Raw genomic sequence first — 27,581 nt, 5'->3', positions numbered from 1 at the left:
AAGTTTTCCACGGTATGCGCGATCCTGCCTGTTGCCTTCCGTTTCTAGTTTTGCTCTAACCTGTACGTTGCTTGTTATGTTTCTGTTCGTGTTAAGGTTATCTGCTGCAATGTCTTTGGTAACAGCGCTGTTGCAGAGTTGTATAGTTTTTCCGGTTCGGTTCGCTTTCCTATTTCAACAACTCTCTACCATCTATGGTTTCGATATGTCGGTACAGTTTTTTTTGTCGATGTTAGTAGAAAATATACCCAGTTCGATGGAGAAGTTGTTCGCATAACTAAAAAGTCGTCGCCCATGCGTTCAGTTAATAAAGACGTGGATTTTGACGTTGCTTATCTGTATCGCCTCATTCGATAAACAGAAATCGCTTATGTTAAGTTCCATTCTCCTCAATCCAAGACTGATATTTTGCAACCTTCGCTTCGAACATACAGTTTGTTTGTTTCATGCAAATCGTTCAAATTTCGTCGGCGCATTGAATAAACCACAACCTGGTAAATGACAGAGAGGATACTTTATTTGTTCTTTTCGTTTTGTGTTCCCTATTTTCGGGGGAGATGAAATGAATGATTTAGGAAAAACAATTGCCACATTTTTGCGGGTTTCAACTACATTTCTTTTCTTGCTAATTTATCAGTTCCAAGGTTCTTCCAAGGAGTGCAGAATTATGCGCATTCGGCATAAACATTATCTGCTTCTGTTGCTGTGTATGCACTTTGCTTTGCATCCCACGAACTGTTCTAGTCTGTGGCTCGAGTTTGTGTACAGTTCCGTTATCCGCTGTGTCCGAAACGCGTTTGACGTGAACTACTTCTAGCATAATTTTATTTACTTTACCCATGTTTTCGCACTTTGCACCTCTTTTCATGTTTTGTGTAAATTTTTCATTTAAAGCTCCGAAACAGTTTCTAGAATTAAATGTTCGAGTGTGATTGTGCGCGTTACGATCACGACCGTTACACGCTCGTATTGCGCTACGTATATTTGATTTACTTTTTGTAACACTTCACCGGAATCGGGTTTTTGCTAGTTTTGTTTGCCGTTCTATTCACAGGTTGCGTATCTACCGCTGCGCCACGTTGCAGGTTGAGCCACAGTTGTGTACGGATTGGTTTACTGTCCCGTTTTATTTCGCTTAATAGGAGTGTTGAATGCTGATCTGCTGATTGTGAGTGAAAATCCCGACCACTGGTGGTGTCATGTTTCTACACAATTCTATTTCTTGATTTTCTTTACAAAATAGCCAAAGGCGAGGCACATGTTTGCTGTATTCTCCGTCTTGTTTCTCCGCGAATTTCACGATTCCCACTACCGTACCTTCTGCGCGCGATCACTTTCATCCACACCCTCTAATATAGTGCACGCATCTTCAATATCTACAAATTTATCGGTCTTTGTATCCAAAATATACTACTATCGTGTGTGAATCCGTTTTGTTTTTGCACTTGGCGTACGACGACTGTGTGTAACCGGCATGTTTACCTTTATGGAATGTATATTATAATGTTATCTGTTCGATTTGCAACGCTGAACGCGAGTGGGCGAACTTTGCACGATCGGTTAGTGCTGATCGGGCAGGGTTAAAGAGAAAGCCTCGAGCCTCAGACTAACGCAGTTACAGGGAGGCAGCACTCAGCTACGTTCGAGACACGTCGTACATCCCTCCAATACCGTATAACTATCTCCATGGATCCGGATTTTGTTCATATCGTAGATAATAATTAACACTCTTTTGATGACAATATTTTAATATTCAGCCGGCGTCATTCAGTCGTATTTAAATCGTGTATCTTGTTTTCTTCTCCTTTTCCGATCGGCGATGGGTCAGTCGTTAGATTTTCCTTTCTTTCCGTTGTCCAAGTTTACTGGTAGACACATGGTTTGCCGCTTTTGCTGTGCGATCATCAACATCTGATCGTTTCCGTGAAATCTCTTCGTATGGGACACTGCCAACAGAAAGGCTAAAATGGTTGGATGATAATTTTCCAAACAAATGTCTTCGAGTCAACGGGTATACGCCTAAGTCTAAATGTAAATTCCGATCCGAATATGTAACTAGTAATCATCGCTTCGTTTTTTATGCTGCCTTAATTTTCCCCGTAATATAGGTAGGATATAAACAACAATTTTTCTCCCATCATTTCGATTTCGCCAATTATGTTTCGTAACAAAAATATATGATAAATATTCATTCTTTTATGTTTCACATTTTTGTTTTTCACACGTTTAACCTAGATAATGTTACCACTTCGGTTGGTTTTCAACATTTTGGGTCGATTTCTGGGCCGAAAGCTGTCCCGTTTGATCCGGACCGTTTGTTCAGCTTCGCTTCGGTTTCGTGAGTCGACCATGATAACGTTACGTGATTAACGTGAACAGGTATAGATTAAAAAGTGAATGTGGGGCTGCGGGAGCGTAAAATCGACCTTCTAGAGATAGTATCTTGATTACGGTTACGTAAATTTGGAGAGCTGAACGATCCCAGCGGGTGGGGGAGATGCAAAGCGGGCGTCTGGTTCGCTTCGGTTTACTGTACCTAACACGGATGCCAACGGGAAAGGTCCTGCGGCGCACTTGTAATCTCAAACTCAACATCCAGAAGCTCTAAATTCCAAACTGTAGGTATATCGAATAGTATTAGATGAAGCGTCCCGCGTGCCAAAGTTCTCGCAGGCGACAGATCTTCAGATCGTTTCAGCGGTTTGCACAGTGTAGTATTTACTTGATGTGTTGTAATTATTCATAAGCTCAGTGGTCAGTGGGAAGCAGCAATCTAAATTAAAAATGATTATCAACTAAATTAAAACAGGACATTCAATCGAATAAAATAAAGTCAAACAACACGAAGTTCGATGAAGGGATAAAATATATGCGTTTAATCTTTAAAAGAAACAATGCAAAAGTTAAAAAGAAACAATTGCATACTGTTATGCCTTTACACAAAGAGTTTCAACAAGCAAGCAACTACGAATAATTATAACAATACGAAACAATACGCAAGAGTAATCGCTAACACGACAAAAGTAAAAGAAACTATAACGAAGGGTTTACAATATGCTAAATGCTGTACTACAAATAAAGGCCTGATGTTTGAGACCGCTCCCAGGACAGCTAGCAACGATTCGCAGCTAACGGGTGCTGTGCTCCTTTATAGTCGTTTGAATAGTGAATAACTTCGAACAAATGCGTGCCATGCGTTGTTCTTGGATTTGTTATCGCGCATTCCGTCTTATCGGGCGATACTGCGCAAATGCATGGCGGCTGTTTTAGTGTTGTCTTATTTGCCCGTTCCATTTGTTCATTTTTATCGCAGACCATTAAGATTTGTACATTATCTATGTGGGATCCCGTCTCGGGGCGTGATAAATTGCAGCGCACACGACACGAATGCTTCTGTTTCTCTTCACGACGCCTCACATCATGCAATCAGTATCGGACACTGGATGATCGATAAAACAGTTTTTTTTGTATCTGTTTCCCAAATGTCGAAATGCCAAATTGTAATTTAAAAAAAAAGAAAAACATTCTTGCGACCTTCCACCAACGAAACCATCGCACAGGATGTCGTTCGTGTCTGCCATTGACCAGTTATGTTTTCTCGCCGTCACACAGCTTTGTTGATCCAGATTCATGTTATTCATTTGCATTTATGGTTTTGGCCCTCTCAGCATTCCAACTGCAGAATGAGCACGGGCTGTAGTGAGTTTGGGGTGCGTGCACGTAAAAAGCTGGTATAGAGAAAATATACATTTTTGTTAGAGCCTCACGTGCCCCTGTGAGCGCTTATACTGTTTTGATTCTATTGTTCTCTTTGTGTTTGCGTCGGTTATTGAGCTTGTCGGTGTTTTCCTATGTTGCTCACGTTTCATTATTGTAATTATCTGCTGCTCGTCATGCCGCAATCTCTCTCTCTCTCTCTCTGTGAGCAGGGTTAGTTTAAATCACTTACGTTAAAAGGAGAAATTGGTGAAATGAAACAAAAGCTGCTATGTTCGGATGGCACGGGTTCACTTAAAAGAGCTTTCGCGCATAAAACATCTAAAACCAGTTGAACAAAACAGGGGTGACACGGGATGGCTCGGCTGAGCACAAGTTTTGCGATCAACGAATTAGCCAACGAATCGATTGTACTTTTAAGACGCGTAGCTTACTAAATCGTATGAGGTTGTGAGACTTTGTACTTGCCACACGTCATCCTCATGTGCAAATCATATCAATTAACCTGGCCACACGGCGGTCGTGCTTCGAACGGCAGAACCAAAGCGTGGAAAGTACACTACGATGGGCTTTATGGTTCATATAAATGTTTATAGTTGCTGTGTATATAATGGTATGGATTTGGTTATTCATTGGCCGTTGCCAACCCCCGCTCTAGTATCTTTGTGGATGTGCGTGCGTATGTTGCTAATCGTTATTTTGAGATAGAAAAAAATGCCTTCCAAAAACTGTTACTTGAGTTCGCGTTTGCTTATTGACTTGATTCACACGTTCCGTGGGTCACACTCTCCGGATGCTTGCAGTTGAGAAAGTGGAGGATAGTTTACTCTCGCCCCTCCATTCTGGCCATTCGTAACCTTTCTACTGTGTTTACGTATGCGTTGCATATTGGCTTGAATTTGTTTGTATGGTTAGATGTTGTCCCTTGTCCCTAGCGTTAACCGGCGCAGTACCATTCCGTAATAAAAGTGTTATCCCACTTCACACTTCAGTGTGTCGTAGAAAGACTTTTTCTTTTGGGTTGTCACAGGGAAAAATCCGTCATACAAAATATTTGTCTTCTCATATTAACCTCTGTATCATGCCGCCTTTCTGTGGCGTTTCTTCATCTCGTACTTCACCCTTCCGGCGGGAGTAAACGGAACGTAAACAGAGAAGTGCAACTTGCAACTAACCAATAGAGACAGAAGGAAAACATTCATATGTAAACATCAAAAACATCAAATGGAATGACAAAGACACTTGGTCCATTTAGATGATAAATAAAATGGCAATTGAAATTGCCTTCGATAAAAAAACGTCCATCAAAGATGGATTAAAACAGGCTGGAAAACGAATCCGCGTACTTAATCGGCGTTCCTAGCGACTGCAGCACCGATCTCGGCGTCAACTTCGTCATCGTCCGCTTCCGGTGTTGTCTTGAGCGTCGGCAACGGTTGCAGCGGTTGAAACGCTGAGCCCAGCGATGGCTTCAGCTGGAATGCGGTGGTGCACGGTTTGAAGCATGCCGTGTTTGTACTGGTATCGGCTTCGGTGAGCTTGAGACTAACCTACAATTCACACCACAGACAAACCGTTAATGGGCAGGCCGTTTGGCAAAACAGCCGGCACGTGCCGTAATACCTTTTCACAACCATCCGGTGGTTCGCGGGCAAGGAATTTGTTGATCCTAGGCGATGCACTGGTCGCCACGGCGCCCTCGTCCGGTGAAGTGCTCTGGCTTCCGTCGTCGGACGAAAGTGTATCACCGAGCGGTGTCTGCGTGTTGACCGACCGGGTATCTCCGAGTCCTCCGACCAATGAAACGGTACCGGATGCGTGAAACAGATCCGCCAACGGTGCCCTGTGTCCCTCGGGGGTTCCGCGTGAGTACTGTGTGCGGGAGAAAGGTGTAGAGCGTGGTAAGTGACACATTGAACTTGAATTGATTGCGGCGCATCCATTGCGGCATACCATCTCGAGCTCCGATCGGCAGCTGTGCTGCTGGCCAGGGTAGAGAACCAGCTTCTCTATCTCCTGATTCAGACCCTCGACGGAGTTGCGCATCGGTCGCATGTGCACGGGCGGACAGGTACGTGGTGGTATCGACACTGGGCTTGCTTTCGCTGTCAAATCAAACAATCGTTAGAAGGTGTGCACTCGGCCAGTTCCGCGTGGCTTACCATTGTTGGGGCTAAGCGTCTGGGAGCTAACGGAATGTTCGCCACGATGGGTGCGCTGCAGTCTTTGTCTTATCACTTTTTCCATCTTCAGATCAGTCGGGGTCGTCGCCTCGGTACGGGTGATGATCGGCGACGAGGAAGTGGACGAGCAGGAAGGGAGGCCGCCCTCGGTGGCTGCCGGTGAGCCGTGGGCGGTCGATAGCAGACAGCCGCGGGCTCGCTCCAGAAATGATTCCTCCGTTTGCGTCGCCTTGTCGAACTGCAGGAGCGTGGGAGTGACCAGGCTCCAGGCGGGCGCGGGCCGCAGATAGAGTGCATCCAGCGATGCCGTCCGACGAATGCAACCCTCATTGAGATTAAGAATCTTACCTACCGAGAAGGGAAACGGAATGGGGATTGAGTTGGGTACAAGGTGCACGAGCAACTGAAGCTGCCAACGAAAGAACTGTAGTTCCCCTCAACGGGCTTCCTCGGAGCGGTGTTTGATGTGCCTACGGCACGGTGGAATAAATTAAAAATACCCACATTACCCAAAAGTCCGGGAAAATGGCCAGGGAAGTTACATTGTCTGGGCCCAGAAATCTGGTCCGCTTCGGTGGAGCCTATTTATATTCACCAGTCCACGAGGCGGTGCATCCTTGAACGGTGCGCGCCCACACGCGCTGCGGCTTCGTTTTGCCCGTTCCACGCCACATGAGTTTCAAGGATAAGTGTGCTAATGGTATGCATGCGTAAACGCGTGCAATGGCGCGGTGCCCTGGTAGTGGTAGCGTATCCATACCAGAGGGCAACATTACTACGAGTGTAACGAAAAAAGAGTTGGCAAATACCAAGGTGTGCATGCGATGCGGTACACGGGAGCACTCGGTTCGGCTCGGTTCGGAGAACACCGCACAGTATCTGCGAGTGTTGTGGTTAGCAATCGATTTATTCATCCTTCCCTGACGGTAGTAACGCAAGCCCACACATGCCCTTTGGAGTCGGCTGCTTTCTGGCGGTAGTCACTGAACCGTCGCATGCACAATGGGCGAGGATATAACGTCGGACTGATTCCCTGCAACACCAGTTGGACGCAGGTCCCGTCAATCCATTGCTTCCCTCTGGAAAAGTAATGAAGGGGGTGAAAATGATATGTAATCAAACCCCGAACTCCCGCAATGCCTAGGTAATAGACAAAACATCCGGTGCTCCAACGCGTTTCGAGAGGTGTTCCGCTCCGAGAGTGGATATGCACGCACACACTTGCCTGGAGGCCCACAATTGATTCGTCCATTCGGTAGTGTGCGCACCGCGACGCCGTACAGTAAGGATAATGGTTCAAGGATGGGGGCCACGGTGCCACGACAAGGACGGAGCAAGTGTGCGTCGCGCCCGAGACTGCGCGTGTGAGCGGGTCGAGCGAATCATCGAACGATTCCTGTGGATATTACGCTACGCGTGCATGCAGTTTTTGAAGATCAAGGACACTATTTGTGCGAAGTGTTTCAATGAGTGCTTGCCGGATGCGCTCTGTCTCTTTCGCGCCCGCGCGCTCTGCGGCTGTCTTCTTGCCTCGAACATCCTCGTATCAATCGCCGGCAGCAGTCTCTCTCGCTCTCTTTCCAATGGTCGCTATTTTCACAATTTCCGGTTCACCGATTAAGCCGCCGCCGACGACCGGTAACCGTTACGCGGAAAACACAGGACTGTAGGAAATTCCACGAAGGCGAAAGCTATGTCTAAAATAAATTACATCCCGAAGCCTTGATTCGTTTCGATTGCACGGTCCTGTGGAAATCAAACGACAAAAAATACGGTGAGCACCGCTGAAATCGAATGGGATTCCCTGCTCAATCATTCTTCCCGGCAAGTTTCCTGCAGGTTCTGACCGGGAGGTGGGATACGAGTCATTGCAAATTTCGCTCTCATTTTCCTTCCACGACCACAGCGCAACGTAGCGCGACCTGGCCGGCCGGCGGGAGCCGAGAGCCAAATCGACGGAGATTCCCACGAGTGCAAAATCCGATTGTACGACCGACCGGGAATGTGGAATGGGCTTTGGATGCCGAACGCCGGGAGCGGGTTTCCGTGGCCCGGAAGGGCACGCTCGGAAGAAGGTGTGTACGTTCATTGATAAATAATACTGTGTGCTCGCGAGCCTCCTCCTTTGGTGGTCGTCGTGATGCCGACTGCTAGAATGGTTTGCCGCACTTGTGTGCGTTCGCCGAGGTGTCCTGGTGCGATACGGTTCTGCCACCAGCGCGGACGCCGGGACAACGGATGCTAATTCACTCGAGTGGAAGGGAGAGAGAAAGAGCGACCGGAACAGGTCGAGTGAGGAATTGGAAACTGAAAATGTTTCTTCGATAAACTCTCCATCATTTTGACGGGCCAAAGGTTGAAAATGTCAAGGCGTATCCGACGGAAAGAGACTAGTTTTGGGAGCAGAAATGGAGCTTTGTTCCCGTAGGTTTCAACAAAGGAATGATCCTTTCTTTCATGATGGTTTTGTCAAGCTTTCCTGTGACGTACTGTGAATCAAAACGGACATGCTGATTGAATTCCTTTGAAGGCCTCATGGCAATCGCAATTAAACATGATAACCCAATACTAATCTGTCTTCAAGCCGGTTACCGCGGGGGTCCGTCAGGATGGTTTCCCGATTCAGTTCAACTTGGGAGGCCGGAGAGCTGCCCGAGTAAAGCTATTACGAGTGTTGCGCGAGTGGCCAAAGTACGCAAACACAACGAACCATCATCGCCATCATCAGAATAGGTGAGAGAAACCGAAGAACCGGGCTACGAACGACAGAATCTCCCAGAATCGGTGCCGCTTTGTTCGGCATGTCGCTCATCCCGAGCATTCCCGGCGTGTGCAAATGCTACAAAAAAGGAAAACATGACTAGGTGACTGATAAATGGTATCGCCGTGAAGAAGGTCCGCCGGGGAGGACAGGAGCGTTTCCGTGGAATGCATTTCTGGGTTCATTCATTTGCGTCTAGAACAGGATTCAGACGAAAGCAATTGTTTTACCTTTGCACGTCAGGGCACCGGGACTCCGGTTGCCGCAGATTCCATGTTCCGGCGAAATGTGGCGTGCGGGTGGGGACAGGGTGGCCGAAAGAGACTTGCCACCGGTGCAGTACGTGGCCTCGGCACCACCGTGGCTCATTCCGCTGGGGCTGACGGTTTGCTGGCCACTGGCACTCGTGCCCCCGCTTCCGCCACTGCAATGGATCGAACCGGTGCCACGCAGCAGCAGGGAACTGACGGGCACGAATGCCTTCATCGGTTCGTTGTGTTTCCGGACGCGGCTCGACATTCTTCCGCTTCACTTCCGTTGATTGTGTTCGCGTCGAGATGCGCTTTGCCCTTCACTCCCGGGACGTTCGGCGAATGGCGGAATCGGTCACTACCGACGGGGCTGTCACCGGCAGGTGTTGCAGTTGTTGTTGTGGCATCCGGCTACGGCACCGTACGCGGGTCATCCGGTCAGGAGTCTTCCCAGATCCGGGCCTCCCGAGAGAAGCAACACTCGTACCTATTGAGCCGCTGCTGGCCCCGTCACCAACTGGGGAGTGGACAACGGAACCCACAACACGCACGCACGCACGTCACTTCGACGGTGATCCGCGGACGAAGCTTGCATTCCACCGTGGTCAGCACGGTGTTTCGGCGGATCGGTTCACGGAACGAAGCTGGAACGTAATGCACTTTTGCTGTCTTCGACTGGAAATGTCTCGGGCGCTGCGGGCAGCCAAGCTGCTTTGCCAAGCTTCGGTTTCCTTCCACAATTGACACTACCAACTCCGACGACTCCGGCGCTGGGCTGCGAACGCGAAACTCTTTGTTTGCCGCGAGAGAGTGAGATTGGTTCTCGATTTGCACTCCGTTCGTCGTACGCTTCTGCCGATGCACAATCGGGATGGGTTGGCTGGTTGGTTGGGGTTTCCGACTCGCCAGTAATAGAATTTGCCGTCCTGCTCTATTTAATGCTCGGGCACGAGATCGTAATGCTCATCGCGTCAACATAAATCCGCGAGAAGGATGAGCCGTGGAACAACTACTTTTGACAAATGCGCACGGGAATTGCCGATCTAGCAATCTTTGGCCAGCTAATACTTTGTGTTCACATTGGTTCACGTATGGTTTAGAACGACAAAATCTGTGGCCATGTTGTATGATCTGCGTTCAAAACATAAGCAAAATCGAAACTGGTCACCCTATGCGAGAAGAGCACTTTCTATTGACGTTTATGAGAGCGTGAGTGACCGAAAGATGCTGTCAAACGCGCTTGATCACAGGTTAGGGGTTAAGGTCAGGTTGAAAGAAAAGGATAAACGAAATATGATGAGTTCAATTATACCAAACATTATTGTAACAAATTTGTAAATGAAATTTTTAAAGTGATTTCTTACCTGTTCATGGGCAATACAGAAGAGAGAAAACACGAAATAAAGCTGTATGTCGAACGTCTTAAGCCCGCTTGAAACGATTCCCCGTGAGAGCCCACAACTGTCAAACGAAGGATACCGCAAACTGTTTTCAGTATAACAACAAGAAAATTTTCACCATCTTGGGTCTGCAGGCGGGCCAATTTTACGATTCTTCGAAGTTTTTCGAGCCGCCTGGAGATGGAGAAGAGTGCAACCGAACCGGTAGAGCCGAGCAAACCGCCAGAAATAGATCCGGAGCTTACGGCATCGGCTGCGACGGCGGTGGAGCAGTGGCGTAACTATCAGCAAGCGTACGCCGCGTATCAGCAACAATATGCCGCCTACCAGCAATACATCCAGCAAACCCAGTTTGCCCAGACGGTCGAACAACAACAGACGGCGTACAGTCAGTATTTGGAGCAGCACCGCCAGTATCAGTTTCAGCTCAGCCAGTACGAGCAACACAAGCAGCTTCGTCAAAACGGTGGCCCTACGGGGAATTATGAACCAAACGCCTCCGGTTGGCCACAAGCCCCCGGCATCCCGGCGCTTGTCGATCCTGGCTCGATGATTGTTCAGCAGCCACTAGCACCGTTGGCCCAGCCCGGGCGGGATGCCGCGAACGGTTTCCAACCCGGAACGGATGGGAGGTTCCCGAAGGCAACGAATCCCAGGCGTCAGTCACGCGAACCGAGATCCAAATTCAGAGGCCAAGAGAAAAAGTCGGAACTTCACACCAAAACAACCATTTACGGTAGGCTAAAACAGCGATTGATAGAGATGGTGGGCCGCCTGTGACCTTCAATCAATTTTACAGTGAATCCCGAGGACGAATCGTTGCTGCCGGAGGATCTAAAGAAGCTGTTCAAGGAGCTACAGTGCGATTTGTGCCGCACGCGGATGAACTCTCACATTTCCGCCAACATCCACTACCAGTCGAAGTCGCACGAGAAGAAGATTAACCAGTGGCTGAAGGAATACTGCACTCAAACGGGCACTCCGATGCCTGTTCGGACGCGACGACAGCTTGAGCTGGTGGCTGATGCTAACGTCGTGGGCCGTTCCGTGCTACACTGCGAAGCGTGTGATCTGCAGCTGACCTCGATCCAGCACGCAAACCAGCATTACACTGGACGGCGGCACTACATGGTGGTAAATGGCAAGAAGGTACCGTCGGGCAACGGGTACTACAATGCCGATGGCAAGTGGATAAGATCGTAAGTATCGTGGCCACTGAGCGCGGGACATACAAGGGCCCCATCGCCAACAATATTCAAAGGGATCCATTTCCATTCGACGGCTGCCAATGGTAGGGACCGTTAGGGGATAGAGAGCTGTACATTGGGTTCGTCAAGAGGATGGGGACTGCGTCCGCTCCACTAACCCTATGCTACCGAAAATCGTGCCTTTCTGACGCTTAGGACGTTCACGGCACCAACGGACATCCCTACGATTCAGCGTGTACGGAATCGCCACCCGTGGTGGCCGTGCGATTCTGATGGACCATGGAAAATGTATTCCGAAGAACGAAGACCTACTGTTTGGAATTCGCTCTGGAAATCCTATACCTATCCCGGGCCCCTGGCTTATTTTCCCTTCGTGTCCCGTACCGTTCACGTGACCGCCTCGAGGGCTGCGCCTCATTTCCACCGTCTTTATGTTGTGCCATTGCCTTAAACGTTTACAACACATTCTCGGCTTTGTACAACACGTTCAGGTTTGTATCACCGTAAACGGAAAGGCCAACGGCAGTGCAGTAACGCACGCAGCTCGACACACGCGGTACGAGATGAAGCGAAAGAAAGCCGTGCTCTATCGTGGCTCACTTGGTTGTCCTTTCGATCGATGCTGGCTGCGATGATCGTGTACCGATCTCGAGATGGAAGATACCGATCAAAAGGATAAATCGTTGGTCAAACGCTTCGAGTCCCTACGAAGAAACGCATACATCTTATAAAGAGGGACTAACAGTACCGTTTTCCCCCTGGTTAACGGTATGCGTTTCCAACTACTGGACGCTAGGCCCTGCACGACCAGCGAGCCTTGCCCATTGTTTTTCTCTCCTCACCTTCAACACCGAATCAAGCCTCCGTTTCTTCCCTCGCGTTATTTTTCAGCGTTGCACCGTCTGATGCTTCGTTTGCTCGACGCCGGCCAGCCAGGTCGTTGGGGTGCATTCTTCGGGCACTGATGCCGCCTCTGTGCCGTTGGGTTTGTTTGGTCGAAGACACCCAGAGAGGGATACGTTTTGTTAGAGGACCAATTTCGAGCGTTTGCGAAAGCGAACGAAAGAAGGTTCAACCGGCGCACGGTCCAAAGATGTTAGACCTTCGATTTCGCAAATTTGTACCCACCCGAAACGCCCGTGTGGATCCATTTTTCAGCTCTGTTCGCATGTCATTTTTGCTTCAATTTTAGTGGAAATTTAGCCGTGGATAAGGTGTTCATGCCGGAGGGGGCCGGGACTAAGCGGCCACAACAACAGCCAACGCAGGCCAACTCCACTTCTGCCGGCACAAGCGAGGTTAAACGCTTGCGGTTGGAACCGCCTCCGGAGCTACCGAAGGAACTGGTGGTAGCCAACAGTGGTTGGCCTGTAGAAGAAGGCACTATCACTATGACGGGTCAACAACCGTCGGGACTGCAACCGATCGCTGGTGGCACCATTGACCCGCCAGCGATTCTAACGATCACCGTCGACAGCGACGAGGATGTGCCGGGTGTGAGCGGTGGTGTGGTATCGACCGCAGCAGCAGTAGCAGCACCGTTGGTACCACCTCCAACCGTTGCATCGGTTGCTCCCGTCGTGGGGTCATTGCTGGAAAAGAAGCCGACCGCCACCACGCTGGAGCAGGAGATTCGTAAAAAGGAGGGCCTCGATTGCGTCGACGAAACCGGCACCTTCTGCTTGATCTGCGAAACGTCTGTTACGTCCCGCTCGGAGATGCTGATGCACCTGAAGGGTGCCAAGCACATCAAGAAGGCGCGCACGATGGGTGTGGTGGTGCGGACAACACCGTTTAATCCGTCCGACACGATACTGAAGAGTGTCAGCAAACCGGTCCGCCAGACGGACTGGTCCCTATACCGGATGCCTTCCGGAAAGTTTTACTGCAAAACGTGCAACCTGATCGTGGCTGACGAGAAGCTGTTCGGTCAGCACTGGTACGGCAAGAAGCACAAGTTGAAGATGCGCCAGGAGCAGACGGCACAGAAGAATGGCACTGTCGTTCCCGTACCGGTAATGGCGATCGGTACCAACGGGGACACTGCGACTTTACCGGAGATGCCAACGGAAGCCGGCGCCAGTGTGGCTCCCGTTGATGCTGCAGTGGCCACTGGTGCTGCGAAGAATGCGCTCCCGTTCAAGCCACCGGCAGCGAATGGGGGCAAGCGAGGCTGGAAACGGCCACATTTCTTCGGTAAAAAAGGACAAAACTTCAACAACAAGTCTAAGAGACAGTTTCAAGTGTAAGCTTACCGCACTTAGCATCAACCATGGCTGCTCCGGAAACGTCCACGCAATTGTATAGTGAATGAACCACAAGATAATAAACCAACGTTTCCTGCTAAACAATAGATGATGAATGTCTCTCGTAAGCTACAGCTAATATCACCACGTGCGGCGTGCCGACCACTTGAACACTGTCCAGGGGGCCATTTTTAGCATTCAGGAAATTGCACCCCTTGTTCACGGGGACTACGTTTTATAGGTGGATAATCCGAAGAGGGGAATTCACGAGTGGAAGCGGCGCGCCCTTCACGGAAGTAGTCATGGTGTTGTAAGGTACACGGCAGTACAAGAATGGCAAGAAAAATACTCCCGCAGTGCTTTGGGCTAAGTGGGCCAAAAGCACTTGAGCCCGATTAGCTAATGCTAATGTCGTTATTTACTGCATTCCGAACTATTAAAAAGGGTTGGACCGAGGCATTCGTCCGCTTCGAGTGCATGGAATCTTCATTAAATTACTCAGTTAAGCATTCAGTTACTCAGTGGATGAGCGGTTTTCATGCAGAGACCGTGTACTACTTACCTGCCAGCGAGCGTTTCGGGATAGAAAAGCCGTAGAAATCGTGCCGAGTGGATGCGTTGGACGATCGACTCCGCATCCTAAGGAGTGCACTTAATTACCGGTAGGTTTCGTATTTTCATCCTATTTTGATGAAGCAGCGATTCGGTGATGTTTGTGAAGATTCAAGAAACGAATTCCGGTATGTAGGGGCCCTCAATCGTCCGGAATGCTTGAAATTTTGCACACTGAATGCCCACGTGGCTCTGCCGGTCGGGGACGTGTGCATGAGACTTCTGTTACGGGCAACACAGTTCATCCGCATTGTCCCGTAAGAACATAATTCTCACACTTTATCAAACTTCGGACTTCACATGATACGTTGATCGATTAGGCATAACACACGAGAATGTATGCGAACAGCCCAACGTCCCGCGGGGCAAGAAAAAGCAATTAGAGGAGAGTTTGTGTGTTTGTGTCTGGAGCAAGAATGCATTGTGTGCCCCCCCAGGGCTGTTGCTATCCCACTGCCGGGGCCACAGCTAATGATGTGGAAAGCTTCTATCGGAAAATGTTAGGATGGCTGTTCAGTTCCCAGATTTGACCGCCGCGTATAAGTACTGAGTAATGGTTTTTATAGTTTCAGTTAAATACTCGCGTCCGTTCAGTGCAGCCGACGGGGACAACGATGGACGCTGGGTACATTCTGATCGACGAGAGCAGCTCTGTCGAGGAGCTGATCAAGATGATCGCGAAACGTGGTTCGCTCGGGGGACCGGTGAACGTGTTGAACTTGGACGACGTCGTACAGAAACATCGCAACTGGCGCGAAAAGCTACCCTCCGTAGTCCCGTTTTATGCGGTCAAGTGCAACAACCATCCCGCCATATTACAGCTGCTAGTGGCGCTCGGTTGTGGGTTCGACTGTGCTTCTCGGCGCGAAATGGAAACGATCCTTGGCTTGGGAGTGGGACCCGAGAGAATCATCTATGCCAATCCGGCAAAATCGATCGACTCGATCCGGTACGCGAAGAAGATGGGAGTGAAGCGGATGACATTCGACAGCGCTGAGGAGCTGCAGAAGATTGCCCAACACTTTCCGGAGGCCGAGCTGGTGCTGAGAATACGGTACGATGCACGGGAAGCGCAGCTACCGCTCGGTCGTAAGTTTGGCTGCGATCCAGATTGGGAAGCGAAACCGTTGTTGGAGTGCGCAAAGCGCCTGCGTCTGACTGTGATCGGTGTCAGCTTTCACGTGGGCTGCGGTAGTAGAGATGCGGAGTGTTACTACTGGGCGATAAGGAAAGCGATCGAGATCTTCGATCAAGCCAGCGATCTGCTCGGAACGCAGATGTACCTACTGGATCTTGGTGGCGGATATCCGGGCGGAAATGATAGTACTTTCGACGATCACGTACACTTCATCAACAAAGCTCTGGACGAGCAGATTGTCCAGCAGAACCGAAGTATCGAAGTAATTGCCGAGCCGGGCAGATACTGTGTAGAGTCGGCCGTTACGGCCCTTGTTAATGTGCTTTCGAAGACTTACGATTGCAACGAGTCTGGGGAAATCGATCGCATACGGTACTACGTCGACGATGGGCTGTACGATTCGTTCGACTGGTGCGACGAAGTGGCCGTTCCTGATATGCAGCAGGGTGACAAGCGCAACGAAACGAGATGCATTCGATCGGTAATCTATGGTCGTACCATGTGTGACAACGATATCGTAGCGAAGGAAGTTTTTCTTCCCGAGCATAATGTGGGGGATTGTCTGGTTTTCCCCAACAGGGGTGCGTATGGTATGGCACTGGGCCGCGGATACAATGGGTTTAGCTCGCCGCTGGTAAAGATTTGTCTCACGAGGGCCACGCTCGATCATCTGTGTTTGTTCAAGGCTAAAACTGACGCACGGTGAGCGTCAGTCAGCGAGGCACCAACCAAGTTCTATAAACGGTGATTGTTAGCATTTAAGAACTCTACATTTAGTTCAACGCAATTTGAATAAAGTTACATGCGCTACAATGATACTTCGTGGCAGGCACAGTTGTTTCTATGCGAGTGACGCAATGTGCACTTTAGTTGAAATCAGTTTCACATACGGCATGCGAAACTGAGCGAGGATACATTGTTGATAGTTCATTCACAGTGCATTCAGAGGCGTTAATTAATGCAGTGAAATTCAATCCAACTGCCGAATGAAGCACGTGTCAACACCATGTGCTCGGGGTGGCTGTCCGAGTTCCCCACAACAACACAACAATTACTACATTCCATTCATGAGCAGTGTGGAGGCGTTTATGAATGGGCATCGGATGGGCGATAGGAAACGAAAATATTCCCACACACCTTTTCGAAGCGATCCGACCGGTATCTGATTTCAATCGTTGGTTCAGGGTTGTATTGCGCGCGTTCGCGAGGCTGCGTTTGACAGCAGTGCCTCCTTCGGTAAACGTCAAAGTATCATAACAATAACATCAGCTGTTTGGGAGGCGAATTTTAACTCGCGGTTGCTGTGGTAATGGTGAAAAAAGTGAAATGATTTTCATCACACGGATCATCGCCAATCCGTCGATTCGGCAGGTGGCGTTTAGCCGGGTACGCTGTTGTTTGCCTGCGGTTTCCGTTCCCACGGTGGCCAACTATTCAGCGAAAACAACAAAACCGGACAGTGGTAGCGAAAGCAGAGGCGCCACCGGCGCACGTAGCGAGAGAAAAGCGAAAATATCTCCGAAAGTAACGCTGATCGGATCGGATGAATCGATTTCGGTGGTGAACCTGGAAGAAGCAACCAAGATATCGAACCGTCGGAACCTGAAATTGGTGAAGGTCAGCGATCTCGATACCAAAACACAGCGTCCGGTTTATCGGTAAGGCTGCCCACTGCTTGCCAGCGATGACCGGTTAATGTTTTTTCTCTATTTACAGTTTGATGACCGGTTCGGAGTACCTAACGGAGGACTTGAAACGGCGTGAGGAGAAGAAAAAGAGCAAACAGGACGCCACCGTCAAGGGTGATAAGGTGCTCACGATCAGTGCCCGGATAGCGGAACACGATCTCGTTTCGAAGATGCAGAACGTGCAGCGGTGGCTTAACAAATCGTTCGAGGTTCGTGTGGTGGTCACCGCGGACGGTGCGGCAAATAAGGCCAAGCTGGAGGATATCGTATCACGGTTCGAGACGAGCGTCAAGGAGTGTGGCAAAATTGTCCAGAAGCGGCTGCGGGATAACGATATGCGTTTCAACATCCTTCCGAGTGGCGGCGGCTTGAAGAAGACACTGCTCGATGCGTCGAAAGAATCGACCACCGGTGATGCGCAATCCACAAACCGTGGCATACACACCCGCGCGGGACTGATGGCGTGACAATCACAGTCCCAGGGCAGGGGCCCGTTGCCCGCTGGCCCCACCGGGAAAGGAACCGGAATCAAGCGCACTACAATTACGGGATGTGTCGCGCTGGTACTGTTGGCCAAGTATGCGTTTTGGGCCTATCTACTCAGGGGCGGTGAAAGGTGACGTTTTCCGCTACGGGATGTGCGGTAAAGTGTAAAGCAAATAAATTAGCTTCGTTCTAGACTCTCGAATTGAGGCCATTGTTCACTTTGTCACATAAAGGGGAATGCAAATCGAATGAGAGACATAAATTTTATCACGCCACCCAAACAAGGTCGGAAAGCCCTTCGGTGGGCCATAATCTATGGGACATTTATTAATGGCTAATCCTGCGTTTTTGTTGTCCACCGACATAGAAGTCAACTGGGAATGAGCTGTTGCCTTGCCAGGCGAAAGGGAGTCGCATTATTATTCAACATCACACATTCGCAGTGCATTCGCGCGTAACGGAGAGTAATTAAATTATTCAGTTCCATTTCGGGTTCGGCAGCCCGGAAGGGAACTGCCATCGATTGAAGGACAAGATAGACGGCCTGACGAAAAAACAAAAAGCACATCGTTTGCCAAAGCCATAAATTTATCTTCACGAGAGACACATCCGGCAGCTTCGACAGCTGTGTGCAGGGGGCGGACACGGTGATTTTTGCGGCCGCGAGTGCATTATTTATCGTGTCCGAAGGCGATGAATATGGTGCCGCGTAGCTAATAACGGTTGGTGTGGTTCCGGTACGCAAACGCAATGATTCGCGCGTGCAACGATAATAAGCCCTCCGTACTGCATTGTTTGTCCGGACCGGAAAAGGCTATTGGAGTGATCTGTTTGATCCAGCGGTGACCGCAGCAGGCGAAGCCGGTGATGAAGCCGTTTTAAAGGCAGGATAACCAATGTTTAAATAAGGCTTTTCAGCACGTTCGTGTTGTCCTCCGTACGCTAGTGAATTCTCGTCCATCCTAGGGCACTCCTTTCGTGGTCCATAAAGAAGCGGTGGCCTAGGTGCCGCTGCCGGTGCAAACAATAAAAGTTCATGATTCAGAAGCTTCATGCCATGGCTCGGCGATCCGGTGTTCGGGCATCCGGAACGAATAACGAGCGAGCGGACTTTATTCGCTTGCACCGAATGAGACTGTTCCGACAATTTTATTACCGGAACTGGAGTATGTTTTGAAGTACCTTGCTGCTAACTTGGTCGTCGGACGCAGGCAGCAATTCCCTCTTGCTGCTTCGGAATAACGCTTCACAGCCCTGTTGCCGGAGCGTTGTTTGAAACCGAGGTCAGAATACAGAATGCAAAAGGATATCCTTTCCGGCGCGAGGAGCGAGAGCTCTGTCGGTTGGCCGTTCGGTTAAAGCCCATAACTATTGGGCAATATTTTGTGGCTGCACTCAGGCCTCTCCAGTGCACGCCCTCATTCCCTATGCATTAGAGAATCTATGTTTTATGGGCCAATTAAACAGACGAAAGCACAGCACCGTGGTGCGGGCTGGATTGCACCGACCGAAACGTCGCATCGGGTAGCACCACAGCCACCGGGCGGCCCGCAAAAGAAGGTTTTTCAGCATAAAATAATAAATATATTCGCTGAATTTCTTCCGGGGGTTTCTTGGTCTTCTACTGTTGCCTGCTCGTAAACGAACGTGCGAACGCCCTGGCCCTGGTTGGCTGTTCCGTTTTTCGTTAAATTAAATTACCATCATCATCGCCTGAATCGTTTCGATGAATAGTGGTGAAGCTGGGCCTCTATGCATAGTCATCACTTTCCTCGAGCACGGCACTCCGATCGATTGTTTCCATCTGATTGCGTTTCCGTTCTGGGCGCCTTATGAACGGCACTTCCGTTTTTCCGAGCCACGTTCTAAACAGAGAGTATCATTCATCTTACCGTAGAGTGGATGCCTTTTCATCGATAGTCATCTTATTGACAGAATTAAAATGGTTCGGCCTTACTATCCGGATGTCTACACCGGCCAGTGAAACACCGGCCAGTGAAACATGCAACGGTCCGAGGGTCGAGCACACTTGACTATGCGGACCACGTTCCGTCGCTCCGTACCGGTGAAGATTTCGAAGCGGACCCGAAAACGGTGATTAAGCGTTTCCTGAGAAATCACTGGAGCCAGACCTGCGGAGGGCCCGGAATGTGATTAATACACTTTTTACGCGTTGATTCTAATGTACTGCTGATAGTGCCATTATCAGTGGCCATTGGTGTAGATGTTTTCTGGGGCACGCTTGCGATAGAGACCAGCCTCCAAATGCCGGAGCTACGAACGTGTTTTTACGCTTCTTACAAATCGTAATCGGAACGGATTCCAGTGGATGAACCCTAAAGCAAAGGCGGAACATAAAATTTAATTCCAATCGGAGCCCATTTTTACGGACCATGGTGGCATACTTTGAGGCATTCTGATGGCTGAGGAAAACATAAAGACTCGACTCGAAACACTCGAGCAGCACCGGAGAAATATATTAAAATACTTTTTTTCCGAAACACTACCAGACTGCCTGCGGTTGGCCTAGGCCCCACCGCTTAGGACCCAATCGGGGTTTGTGGTTTGAGTTTCGTGTGGTTGATTTGAAGCAGGAAAATTATTCCATCCGTCTATCCGCCCTACCGGAAGGCATCGTCGAGGCAGCAAGAGCCAGAGCCGGCTGCTGACAAAGTTAAAATATTCAATTTAAAAACCAAAAATGGTGGCAGCAGCACAATCGTTTTGTTTTCGGAGCCAAAAACCCGCAACCGAGGAGGAAGCTGAAGAAACCGCATCGAAAAATTTGTTGGCTTCTGTCGCTCTGCGAGAAGCAGAGGTTAACGGAAAGTAAGCCTACATTCCGCTTCTTGTGGAGCCCACCGGAAACCACAAGAAGCACCATCAGGCTGGAGGGGAGATGCTAATGCCTGTTACACCGAATTTCGGCCCAATGGCATTTGTTGCGTCCGTGTCTCGCCCACGTAACGTTTTGCGAGGGTGTGTTCTTTTCATTTAAGAACTTTGGCCGAAGTTTTCGACGAAGTTTCTGTTTTCGGTAGGCCAGCCCACGTCGGCCGGCGGACTTTCGGCTGCTGCGATTGTGTGACACTTTACATTAATTATGGACGGCGAAGTACTTAATGGCTGCTTAAGTTGGATTTTTTCTTGCTTTCCTCTGAGTGTCCTTTTAACGCGTTCAATCGCGGTGGGAGGTTCTACTTCGTTGGGCAGCGCGAAGGACGCGTTCGTTCGATCGTTGCGTCATCGAGTTGAGGATAATGAATTTAACCGATACTTAACCCAAGGTCCCACGATTCTCTCGCCAGGGCACTCCGGAGATTCCGGACGATCATCGGTCACCCTCGTACCATGCGCCTCCATCGGCCACCTGCCGCCTCCATTCGCGTGTTTAGTGTTTGGGAAAGTCTCTCTCTCCATTTCTCTCGGAATGGATGAAACACAAATCAAACATTGAGCCTCGGTGCGCGGGAAGACGGCGATACTCGTTAACAGTCGCATAACCGACGCCATTAGAGTGCCGGGCCAACAGAAACATTCACTTTTATTGAGTTATCTTTGGTGCCATTTCTGGGACGACATATTGGAGTGGGCTGTGCCGGAAGCGCCCGGTCGTACAAAGGGCAAACAAACAGTGCCGGGCCCAAGCAAGGGACCAGGCCCCGTTCATTTACATGTTTGTTTGCTTTTTGTGGTGATTTCTGTGCGGAAGCGGTCCTTGCTCTCCGAGCGAACAAGTGCCCCGTCCGAGATGGGCGGACGGATTTGGTCGTCTGCCGGAAGTGATGAAAATTAAATGATAACATTCAGGCCCACTGTCAATACTGTAAACATGCGTGCCTGTATCGGGTCGGGTCGATAGTACGTACGAACGGGGGGAATCGTAAATGAAGACAGCCGATGCTTCGGTTGGTACATTCGAACGCTGAAGGATCCCGTAGGCCCGTAGACCATGCGTGCTGGGCCTGGGTCGGAGTGCCGGCTCCATTAAGCGACACACCACGTAATGTTGGGACTTATTTCGACATTTTCATCGCTTCCGGGAAACCGGGCGGTAAAGCAGTGAGTGTTTACTACCACCCACTGGGGCCCGAAGTGGGCTGCATTAATTTCGTGTTATTTTGTTTTTATATCCGTTTGTGGCCCGCGGCGAGGGTAAGGGATAATCCGGGACACACTGCGGGATGCGTGGAGTGTGTTTCTTCGCTGAAAAAAAATGTATTAAATACCAACTAACCATCGGCGTTCCCACATTCAATTCCATCCCAATACTTTGGATGGGTTCACATGAAAAACACCTTGTTCGGATGGGTCTAGCAACAGATTTCAATTTGATATCAAACATGTTTTGCCCTGCCACTAACGTTTGAAGAGCTTTGAACATGCCGATTGGACAGGACGATTTCGAAGAACCGGCTCGAATGCTTTTCCAAGCTTACAGTGAGCAAATTTTTGGGGAAAAATTGCTTGGAGTGGTTCGACAAAATTAAAAACGATGATTTTAACGAGACGGACAAAGAGCGTAGAAAACCTTCGAAGACCGTAGAAAATCCGTAGGAAAAGTTCGATGAAAGTGACCGGTAGGCTCTTGTGGACGAAGGCTGCATTCAAACGCCAGCACTAACTCGCGGATCAATTGAATGCTCTAAAGGTTCGGAAAATGGGTTCCATTTGAATCGAACGAAAGACAGCAGGAAAGCCTGGAAAACCCAGACCGCGTGAAATGCTGTTCGCCAAACACAAAAGAAAGTCCTTTCTCCATCGGATTGTGACTGAGCAGCGAAAATGTGACAGAATGGCTTGAAGAATGGTTTTTCTTCAAAATAGGAACCGTTTTAATGGTGTGGCCACCGCATATTTCTGTAGAGATGCGGAAGAAAGCATTAACCACGAATTGCACGATGCCAAACTCTTTGAATAAAGTAGAGTTTTTTCATTTTAATGTAATGAACCGGTTTCATACTTTATGTTCATAAAGCTCCACCTGCGTGTCGGGCAACGTGCGGGCAATCACTAACCACTAACCGGTGCCCAATTAGAACAATAGCGAGCCAAGGCTACAAACTCAGCGGAGAAACTCCAAACAACATAACGTCATCTAATTGCAAGAGCTTTTCCCGACGCCGGGCCGCTGTGCCCCAACTCGTCGAAAGGTGTGACGGCGCTCGAAACTGCGCCTGCCGATCTTGGCGCGAAATGAATCAAGTTTAATTAGCACATAATTTCCGTCAAGTTGTGTGCCGTAAATTGTGTGGCGCGATTCTTCCGGAACCCCTCCGTTGGCCGAACCGTCCTATCTTAGCGAGCGTGACGATAATTCGCAGGCGCAGGTGAGCTACGATTGCGGTGTGGCTTCGGAGCGATTTTAAACGTCTTACCGGTGGTGCCCGGCACTTTAATGAGTGTGCCTTTAATTTACGGCCCCAAAAGTTTGGGCCCGAAGCTCGAGGCAAGCTACCGCCACAAAGGATCGTGATTTGTTTCGTGCCGACGGTTGCGAAATCTGCTAAAGTTCATCTTCAGGGCCTCCGGTCTCGATGGCCGACCGGCCGGCCGGGGCCTGGTGAAGTTGTTTTCGTGGACACCTCCATCAGTATCGTCGGTTGCATCGCTGGCCCAAAACGTTTGGCCCGTCTCGTAAATATTTTCCCCAACGGACGACGCATTGCCATATATTTTATGACTGAACCCGCTGATTTACGGTCGACCTGTCTGCGCGGGAGTGCCGTGGTGCCAGCGTGGCCCACCTGCGCCACAGTCAGTCGAAGAAGAAGCCAGACAGTCGGTCGGTTGGTTGGTGTTCCGGTGTGAATCCTTAAAGGAAACTCTTCCGGCCGGTAGCCGGAAGTAGTACGGTTCAGCGCAACCATCCCGCGGCCATAACTGAACCTGACGTGACTGCGAAGAAGTGCAACCGGTTGCCGGTGCCGGAGTTGCTATCGGGCTCGGTATCAGATTTTCCTGTTCCTGCAAAACAACCCGTTCCGCGCCGTAACCGCCGTGCCGGCCGCTCCGGGAAAATTTCCATCAAATCTAATTTATTTTACCGTCAACAGCGTCGCTGCGTTATTGCGCCCGCAGGGTAATAAAAGTGGATCATCTTTTTCCCGTGAACCTAGGTGGGAACCGAAAACCTCAAGCCTTCAAGTGTCTGATTTTATGTTGCACGGGTCCCGCAGCAATTGTACGACGGCGTCGTGAGTGGCCCGATAAAAAAGAAAGGGCCAAAGAAAGGGTACTTGAAAGTAAACTCAAACCGTCCTTCGGCAGACAGGCTAGTGGGACCAAGCTCGGTACTTTGGCCAGTCACGGAAGTACTTTAACCTCAAACTTACTGGACCGATACACAGACATAGTGGATGGTAGTGGAACACACTCAGCAGAGGTTGTTAGTTTTCAAACTGCCTCCCTTGAGAGGATTGGGTTCCTTGGCGCTGTGGAGCGGAACTTTTATTTGGCATTCGAAGAACTGCACAGCTCTAGACACTATCGCTAGCCGGGCGTCCGCCAGTGGTCCGGTGGTCGAAGAAAGCGAGTGTTTTTTGCTTCCAATTTGTGTCACTGATCTCGTGGAGCATCTTCCTGCAAGAAAACCGGAGCGGATAAGACAAGATTCAATCAGACGGTTGATTAAATTAGGTTTCTTTTACGACCGCGCCGTGAACGGGCCGTTCTCGCCAGTCTTGAGAATGAAATTGAAATCGAATGCACACCACTGGGCACAGCTTTGGATGCAAATTCCCGTCTTACCAAGTGTGCTCGGTGACGTAGACCTGGACGGTGGGCTTTGGGAATCCGTTGAAATTAGTGGCAAAAGTCATCCCGTAGGCACCTAGGTTTTCAAATAGAATGTAGTCTCCGATCTGGTGTTCGGGAAAAGGGACGTCCTCGCACACGATGTCGGTCGAGTCGCACGTGGGTCCCCAGATGGTGGTCCGGTAGGTGCGTTCCTGTCGGCGCTCGTCCCTTATGACGGGTTGCGCCCGAGCCAAATCGTTTATCGCCCGCAAGCTCACCCAATCGAACAGCGTTCCAAACACTCCGTCATTGATGTAGTACATAATCTGCTCGATTCCCGAGGCGGACTGCGCACTGCGGATCACCTTCTTGCCCTGGATCGTGGTTAGCAGCGTAACGGCGGAACCGACGTAGTAGCGGCCGGGTTCCGCAATTACATCAACCTGCTCCGCGTTGGGGAAAAACTTCCGTAAAGCGCTCTGCACCGCTTCGGCGTACGGATCAATCGGTTTGTCGGTGTCCCCAGGAAACCCTCCACCGATGTCCAGAAGGTGTAACCGAAGGCCCAGCTCGGATTCCGCATAGTCGAACAGGATCCGGGCGGACTCGATGGCACGGTAGAAACAGTCGGCATCCAGACTACCGCATCCGACGTGGAAGCTCACCCCGATCACCTCCATCCCGAGCTGGGTGGCCCGGGCCAACAGTTCCCGGCCGTCACCGCGGGCATCGCAGCCGAACTTCTTGCCCAGCGCTATTAACACGCGGTCCGCATCGTGGCGGATGCGTAGAATCAGCTGCGCCTCAGGATACTCTCGGGCCACCTTCTCCAGTTCCGGCTCGTTGTCGAACGTCATTCGACGGATGCCGCGCGATCGGGCGAACGCCAGCGACGGAACCGATTTGATCGGATGGGCGAACAGGATGCGTTCGGGGCCGACGCCCAGCTCCAGGATGCTGCGTATCTCGGTTTCCGAGGCACAATCGAAACCGGTCCCGAGCCGGGCCAGCGTAGCGAGGATGGCCGGATCGTCGTTGCACTTGACGGCGTAGAACGGGGTTACCCGTGGCATCTTGCGCAGCCAATTGAGGTGCTTGCGCACCAGATCGTCCAGATCGAGCACGTGGAGCGGGTGCTCCCGTGGCCCGGATGCGACAATTCGATCAATTTCCTTCGAAACACTGCCATCGTTCACCGGCAGCACGGAAACGTTACCGTACGAGGCCTCCGAACTCGGGTCCATCGTTTCTGGTTCGATTAAAGTCACGTTTGGTCGGTTTGTGTCGCGATCGGCACTACGCAAAGGCAAGAGTTACACTGCGCACGCGCTCGGCTGGGCCACACGCTGGACCAGCTGGGAGCATTTTAAATAATCTTCCCTGTGGCTTTGATCTGTCAACCAGTGAACCACTCTTTAATCGGTCACCTCGGTTGGCACTTTGATAAGGAACCGGTCTGCGCTCAGCTACTCAGCTACCGGTGGTGCTTTCTCGGGTTGTGTTTTGTGTAAGGGGCGTTTTTAGTGAGTGATTGCTTGTTTTCTTACTGGGCATAAACACCATAGACCTGACCCGCTGATTCCCACCACTGTAAGGAGGACACTTTCTGGTTGCATTGAATTGGGGCTTCGATAGGATGAGGTTCTTGATACTAGCGTTTCATACTCCAGTTGAGGAAGAGAAAGAGAGTGTTGGTCAGTCCATCCGGCAGGTCCGTGTAACGCTGGTGGATCTGGTGGACAGGAGCAAAAATTATCGTCCCTTAGCGCCAGTGACAACTTAACGCGGACGCATGGTTGGGCGAAAGTCAAGACTGATTAATTATTATTTTTTATCAGATTTTCCTTAGTGATAGAAAATAACAAAAGTGTGCCAAAGGGTGGTCAGTTTCTCCTGCCTCGTGTTTACCTACTTTCGTTTTATCACGCCAGTGTCCAGACGGCTTCTTCTCTTGGGGCAAGATAAGGAAAGACGGTGCTCCATGCCAAACAAACCACCTTTTAATCCGTACTTTGCTATCGCGGCCAGTACCGTCTTCGTTATCGCCGCAGCATTGTCTGACTTTTAAGCTGTAAAGTGCGAAGAGAAGTGAGCCTTTCTCAATGTCATTGTCCTCATCGGGGGAGCGGTTGGTTGGTGGCAGACAGTGGACAGGGTATAAGATGCAATGATAAAATTATCGGAATATTTTGTAATAAAATATTTCCCAAACTAGAGACTGGACACATGACATGCCTTGCCGAGTTTTAAGACTATTGAAAACCCCCGAGATGCCGCAAACGATACCGAGCTTAATCATGACAGTTTCGGTGGAATAATTCTGTGATATGAAGGAAATAAGTGGCAAATGAAGAAGATTGCGGATCAGATAATATTCAATAGATAGAAATGAACTTCTTTTATCTCTATAACCTCATTCATTCACCTTCTTAGACAACTTCATGGCACAGTTAAAAGAATTATAAATATCACGTCAGACGAATCAAATCAAATCCCGCGTATCATAAACAGCCGATTATGCGGAAGGATTCACCCATCATTCAATTGGAAGCGGCCAGTTGGTAAGTACAGCAGAAATTGCGACACTAATGTTCAGTTCTTTCTTCCCACCGAACGCCGCTGGAGTCGCTGAACATGGGTTGTAATGGGTCTCCTCACCTGGCGCCGGGTGTTGCAATGTAAGCAACGCCCCGGTGTCTAGTGGCCAATCTATTTTTGTAGTGGCAGTCAAGAGGCAGCACCCGAGGGACCCGTTGCAAATAGATATTTATTTCCGTTCCGTATTTCATTCGATTTTCTGCTAGCCCTCGGTGGCCGCTACTGGCCACTGCCGTCGTTGACAGTCGTTGTTTCCCCCGGCACGGCCGTCGTTGGTGAGATATTCCATTTCCGTCCCGGAAACACATCGCACCGGGTTCGGGTTCACCGGTTCGATGCAAAGCAAAAAAAGAAAAGGTTTGTATCGAGTGTAATGGTTGCTGAAAAATGTAAGTTTTCCTCTTTTTGCCTTCACATGCTTTCGCTTACCGGCGCGAATGTGGGAATTTTCCCCAAGGCAATGGTCCGGAGAACGGAAGCATCTCCCTTTTTTTTCCTCTTTTCACAAGTCGGTCCATATCTAGTTTGGCTGGCTCCGATCGGTACCAGCACTGC

At 49.9% G+C, this 27,581-nt stretch overlaps 5 protein-coding genes across 5 annotated transcripts; 3 read left to right on the top strand and 2 right to left on the bottom strand.

Moving 5' to 3' along the window:
* Positions 1 to 4,928: 4,928 nt before the first annotated feature.
* LOC131216804 (protein FAM117B-like) lies at positions 4,929 to 9,202 on the bottom strand. Its single transcript, XM_058211384.1, has 5 exons — positions 8,892 to 9,202; positions 5,880 to 6,248; positions 5,671 to 5,822; positions 5,341 to 5,589; positions 4,929 to 5,267 (listed from the first exon to the last, which is right to left on the bottom strand). Exons 1-5 carry the CDS (start codon positions 9,178 to 9,180, stop codon positions 5,064 to 5,066), a joined length of 1,263 nt encoding a protein of 420 aa, XP_058067367.1. The 5' UTR covers positions 9,181 to 9,202; the 3' UTR covers positions 4,929 to 5,063.
* Positions 9,203 to 10,475: 1,273 nt separating this feature from the next.
* LOC131215111 (uncharacterized) lies at positions 10,476 to 13,769 on the top strand. The gene is made up of 3 exons (XM_058209491.1): positions 10,476 to 11,048; positions 11,112 to 11,511; positions 12,713 to 13,769. The coding sequence occupies exons 1-3, from the start codon at positions 10,493 to 10,495 to the stop codon at positions 13,767 to 13,769; spliced, it is 2,013 nt and encodes a 670-aa protein (XP_058065474.1). The 5' UTR covers positions 10,476 to 10,492.
* Positions 13,770 to 14,992: 1,223 nt separating this feature from the next.
* On the top strand, positions 14,993 to 16,222 carry LOC131215110 (ornithine decarboxylase 1-like). Its single transcript, XM_058209490.1, has one exon. It carries the CDS (start codon positions 14,993 to 14,995, stop codon positions 16,220 to 16,222), a length of 1,230 nt encoding a protein of 409 aa, XP_058065473.1.
* A 579-nt stretch (positions 16,223 to 16,801) lies between these two features.
* On the top strand, positions 16,802 to 17,884 carry LOC131216244 (translation initiation factor IF-3). Its single transcript, XM_058210685.1, has 2 exons — positions 16,802 to 17,174; positions 17,233 to 17,884. The coding sequence occupies exons 1-2, from the start codon at positions 16,843 to 16,845 to the stop codon at positions 17,669 to 17,671; spliced, it is 771 nt and encodes a 256-aa protein (XP_058066668.1). The 5' UTR covers positions 16,802 to 16,842; the 3' UTR covers positions 17,672 to 17,884.
* Positions 17,885 to 24,131: 6,247 nt separating this feature from the next.
* On the bottom strand, positions 24,132 to 25,717 carry LOC131216509 (ornithine decarboxylase 1-like). Its single transcript, XM_058211018.1, has 2 exons — positions 24,441 to 25,717; positions 24,132 to 24,272 (listed from the first exon to the last, which is right to left on the bottom strand). The coding sequence occupies exons 1-2, from the start codon at positions 25,670 to 25,672 to the stop codon at positions 24,170 to 24,172; spliced, it is 1,335 nt and encodes a 444-aa protein (XP_058067001.1). The 5' UTR covers positions 25,673 to 25,717; the 3' UTR covers positions 24,132 to 24,169.
* Positions 25,718 to 27,581: the final 1,864 nt, after the last annotated feature.

The sequence above is a fragment of the Anopheles bellator genome, chromosome 1 (genome assembly GCF_943735745.2).
Source record: "Anopheles bellator chromosome 1, idAnoBellAS_SP24_06.2, whole genome shotgun sequence".
Lineage (NCBI taxonomy): Eukaryota > Metazoa > Arthropoda > Insecta > Diptera > Culicidae > Anopheles > Anopheles bellator.
This window is presented reverse-complemented; position numbering and strand designations above follow the sequence as displayed.

Bases quoted from the DNA above. Each gene is read 5' to 3' on its own strand.
- LOC131216244 (XM_058210685.1), top strand. From the start codon at position 16,843: ATGATTTTCATCACACGGATCATCGCCAATCCGTCGATTCGGCAGGTG. The intron at 17,175-17,232 runs GTAAGGCTGCCC...CTCTATTTACAG, and splicing joins ACACAGCGTCCGGTTTATCG to TTTGATGACCGGTTCGGAGT.
- LOC131215111 (XM_058209491.1), top strand. From the start codon at position 10,493: ATGGAGAAGAGTGCAACCGAACCGGTAGAGCCGAGCAAACCGCCAGAA. The intron at 11,049-11,111 runs GTAGGCTAAAAC...TCAATTTTACAG, and splicing joins CACCAAAACAACCATTTACG to TGAATCCCGAGGACGAATCG. The intron at 11,512-12,712 runs GTAAGTATCGTG...CTTCAATTTTAG, and splicing joins GATGGCAAGTGGATAAGATC to TGGAAATTTAGCCGTGGATA.
- LOC131215110 (XM_058209490.1), top strand. From the start codon at position 14,993: ATGGACGCTGGGTACATTCTGATCGACGAGAGCAGCTCTGTCGAGGAG.
- LOC131216804 (XM_058211384.1), bottom strand. From the start codon at position 9,180: ATGTCGAGCCGCGTCCGGAAACACAACGAACCGATGAAGGCATTCGTG. The intron at 5,823-5,879 runs GTAAGCCACGCG...TTGATTTGACAG, and splicing joins GACGCTTAGCCCCAACAATG to CGAAAGCAAGCCCAGTGTCG. The intron at 5,590-5,670 runs GTATGCCGCAAT...TCCCGCACACAG, and splicing joins GCCGATCGGAGCTCGAGATG to TACTCACGCGGAACCCCCGA.
- LOC131216509 (XM_058211018.1), bottom strand. From the start codon at position 25,672: ATGGACCCGAGTTCGGAGGCCTCGTACGGTAACGTTTCCGTGCTGCCG. The intron at 24,273-24,440 runs GTAAGACGGGAA...GTTTTCTTGCAG, and splicing joins TACGTCACCGAGCACACTTG to GAAGATGCTCCACGAGATCA.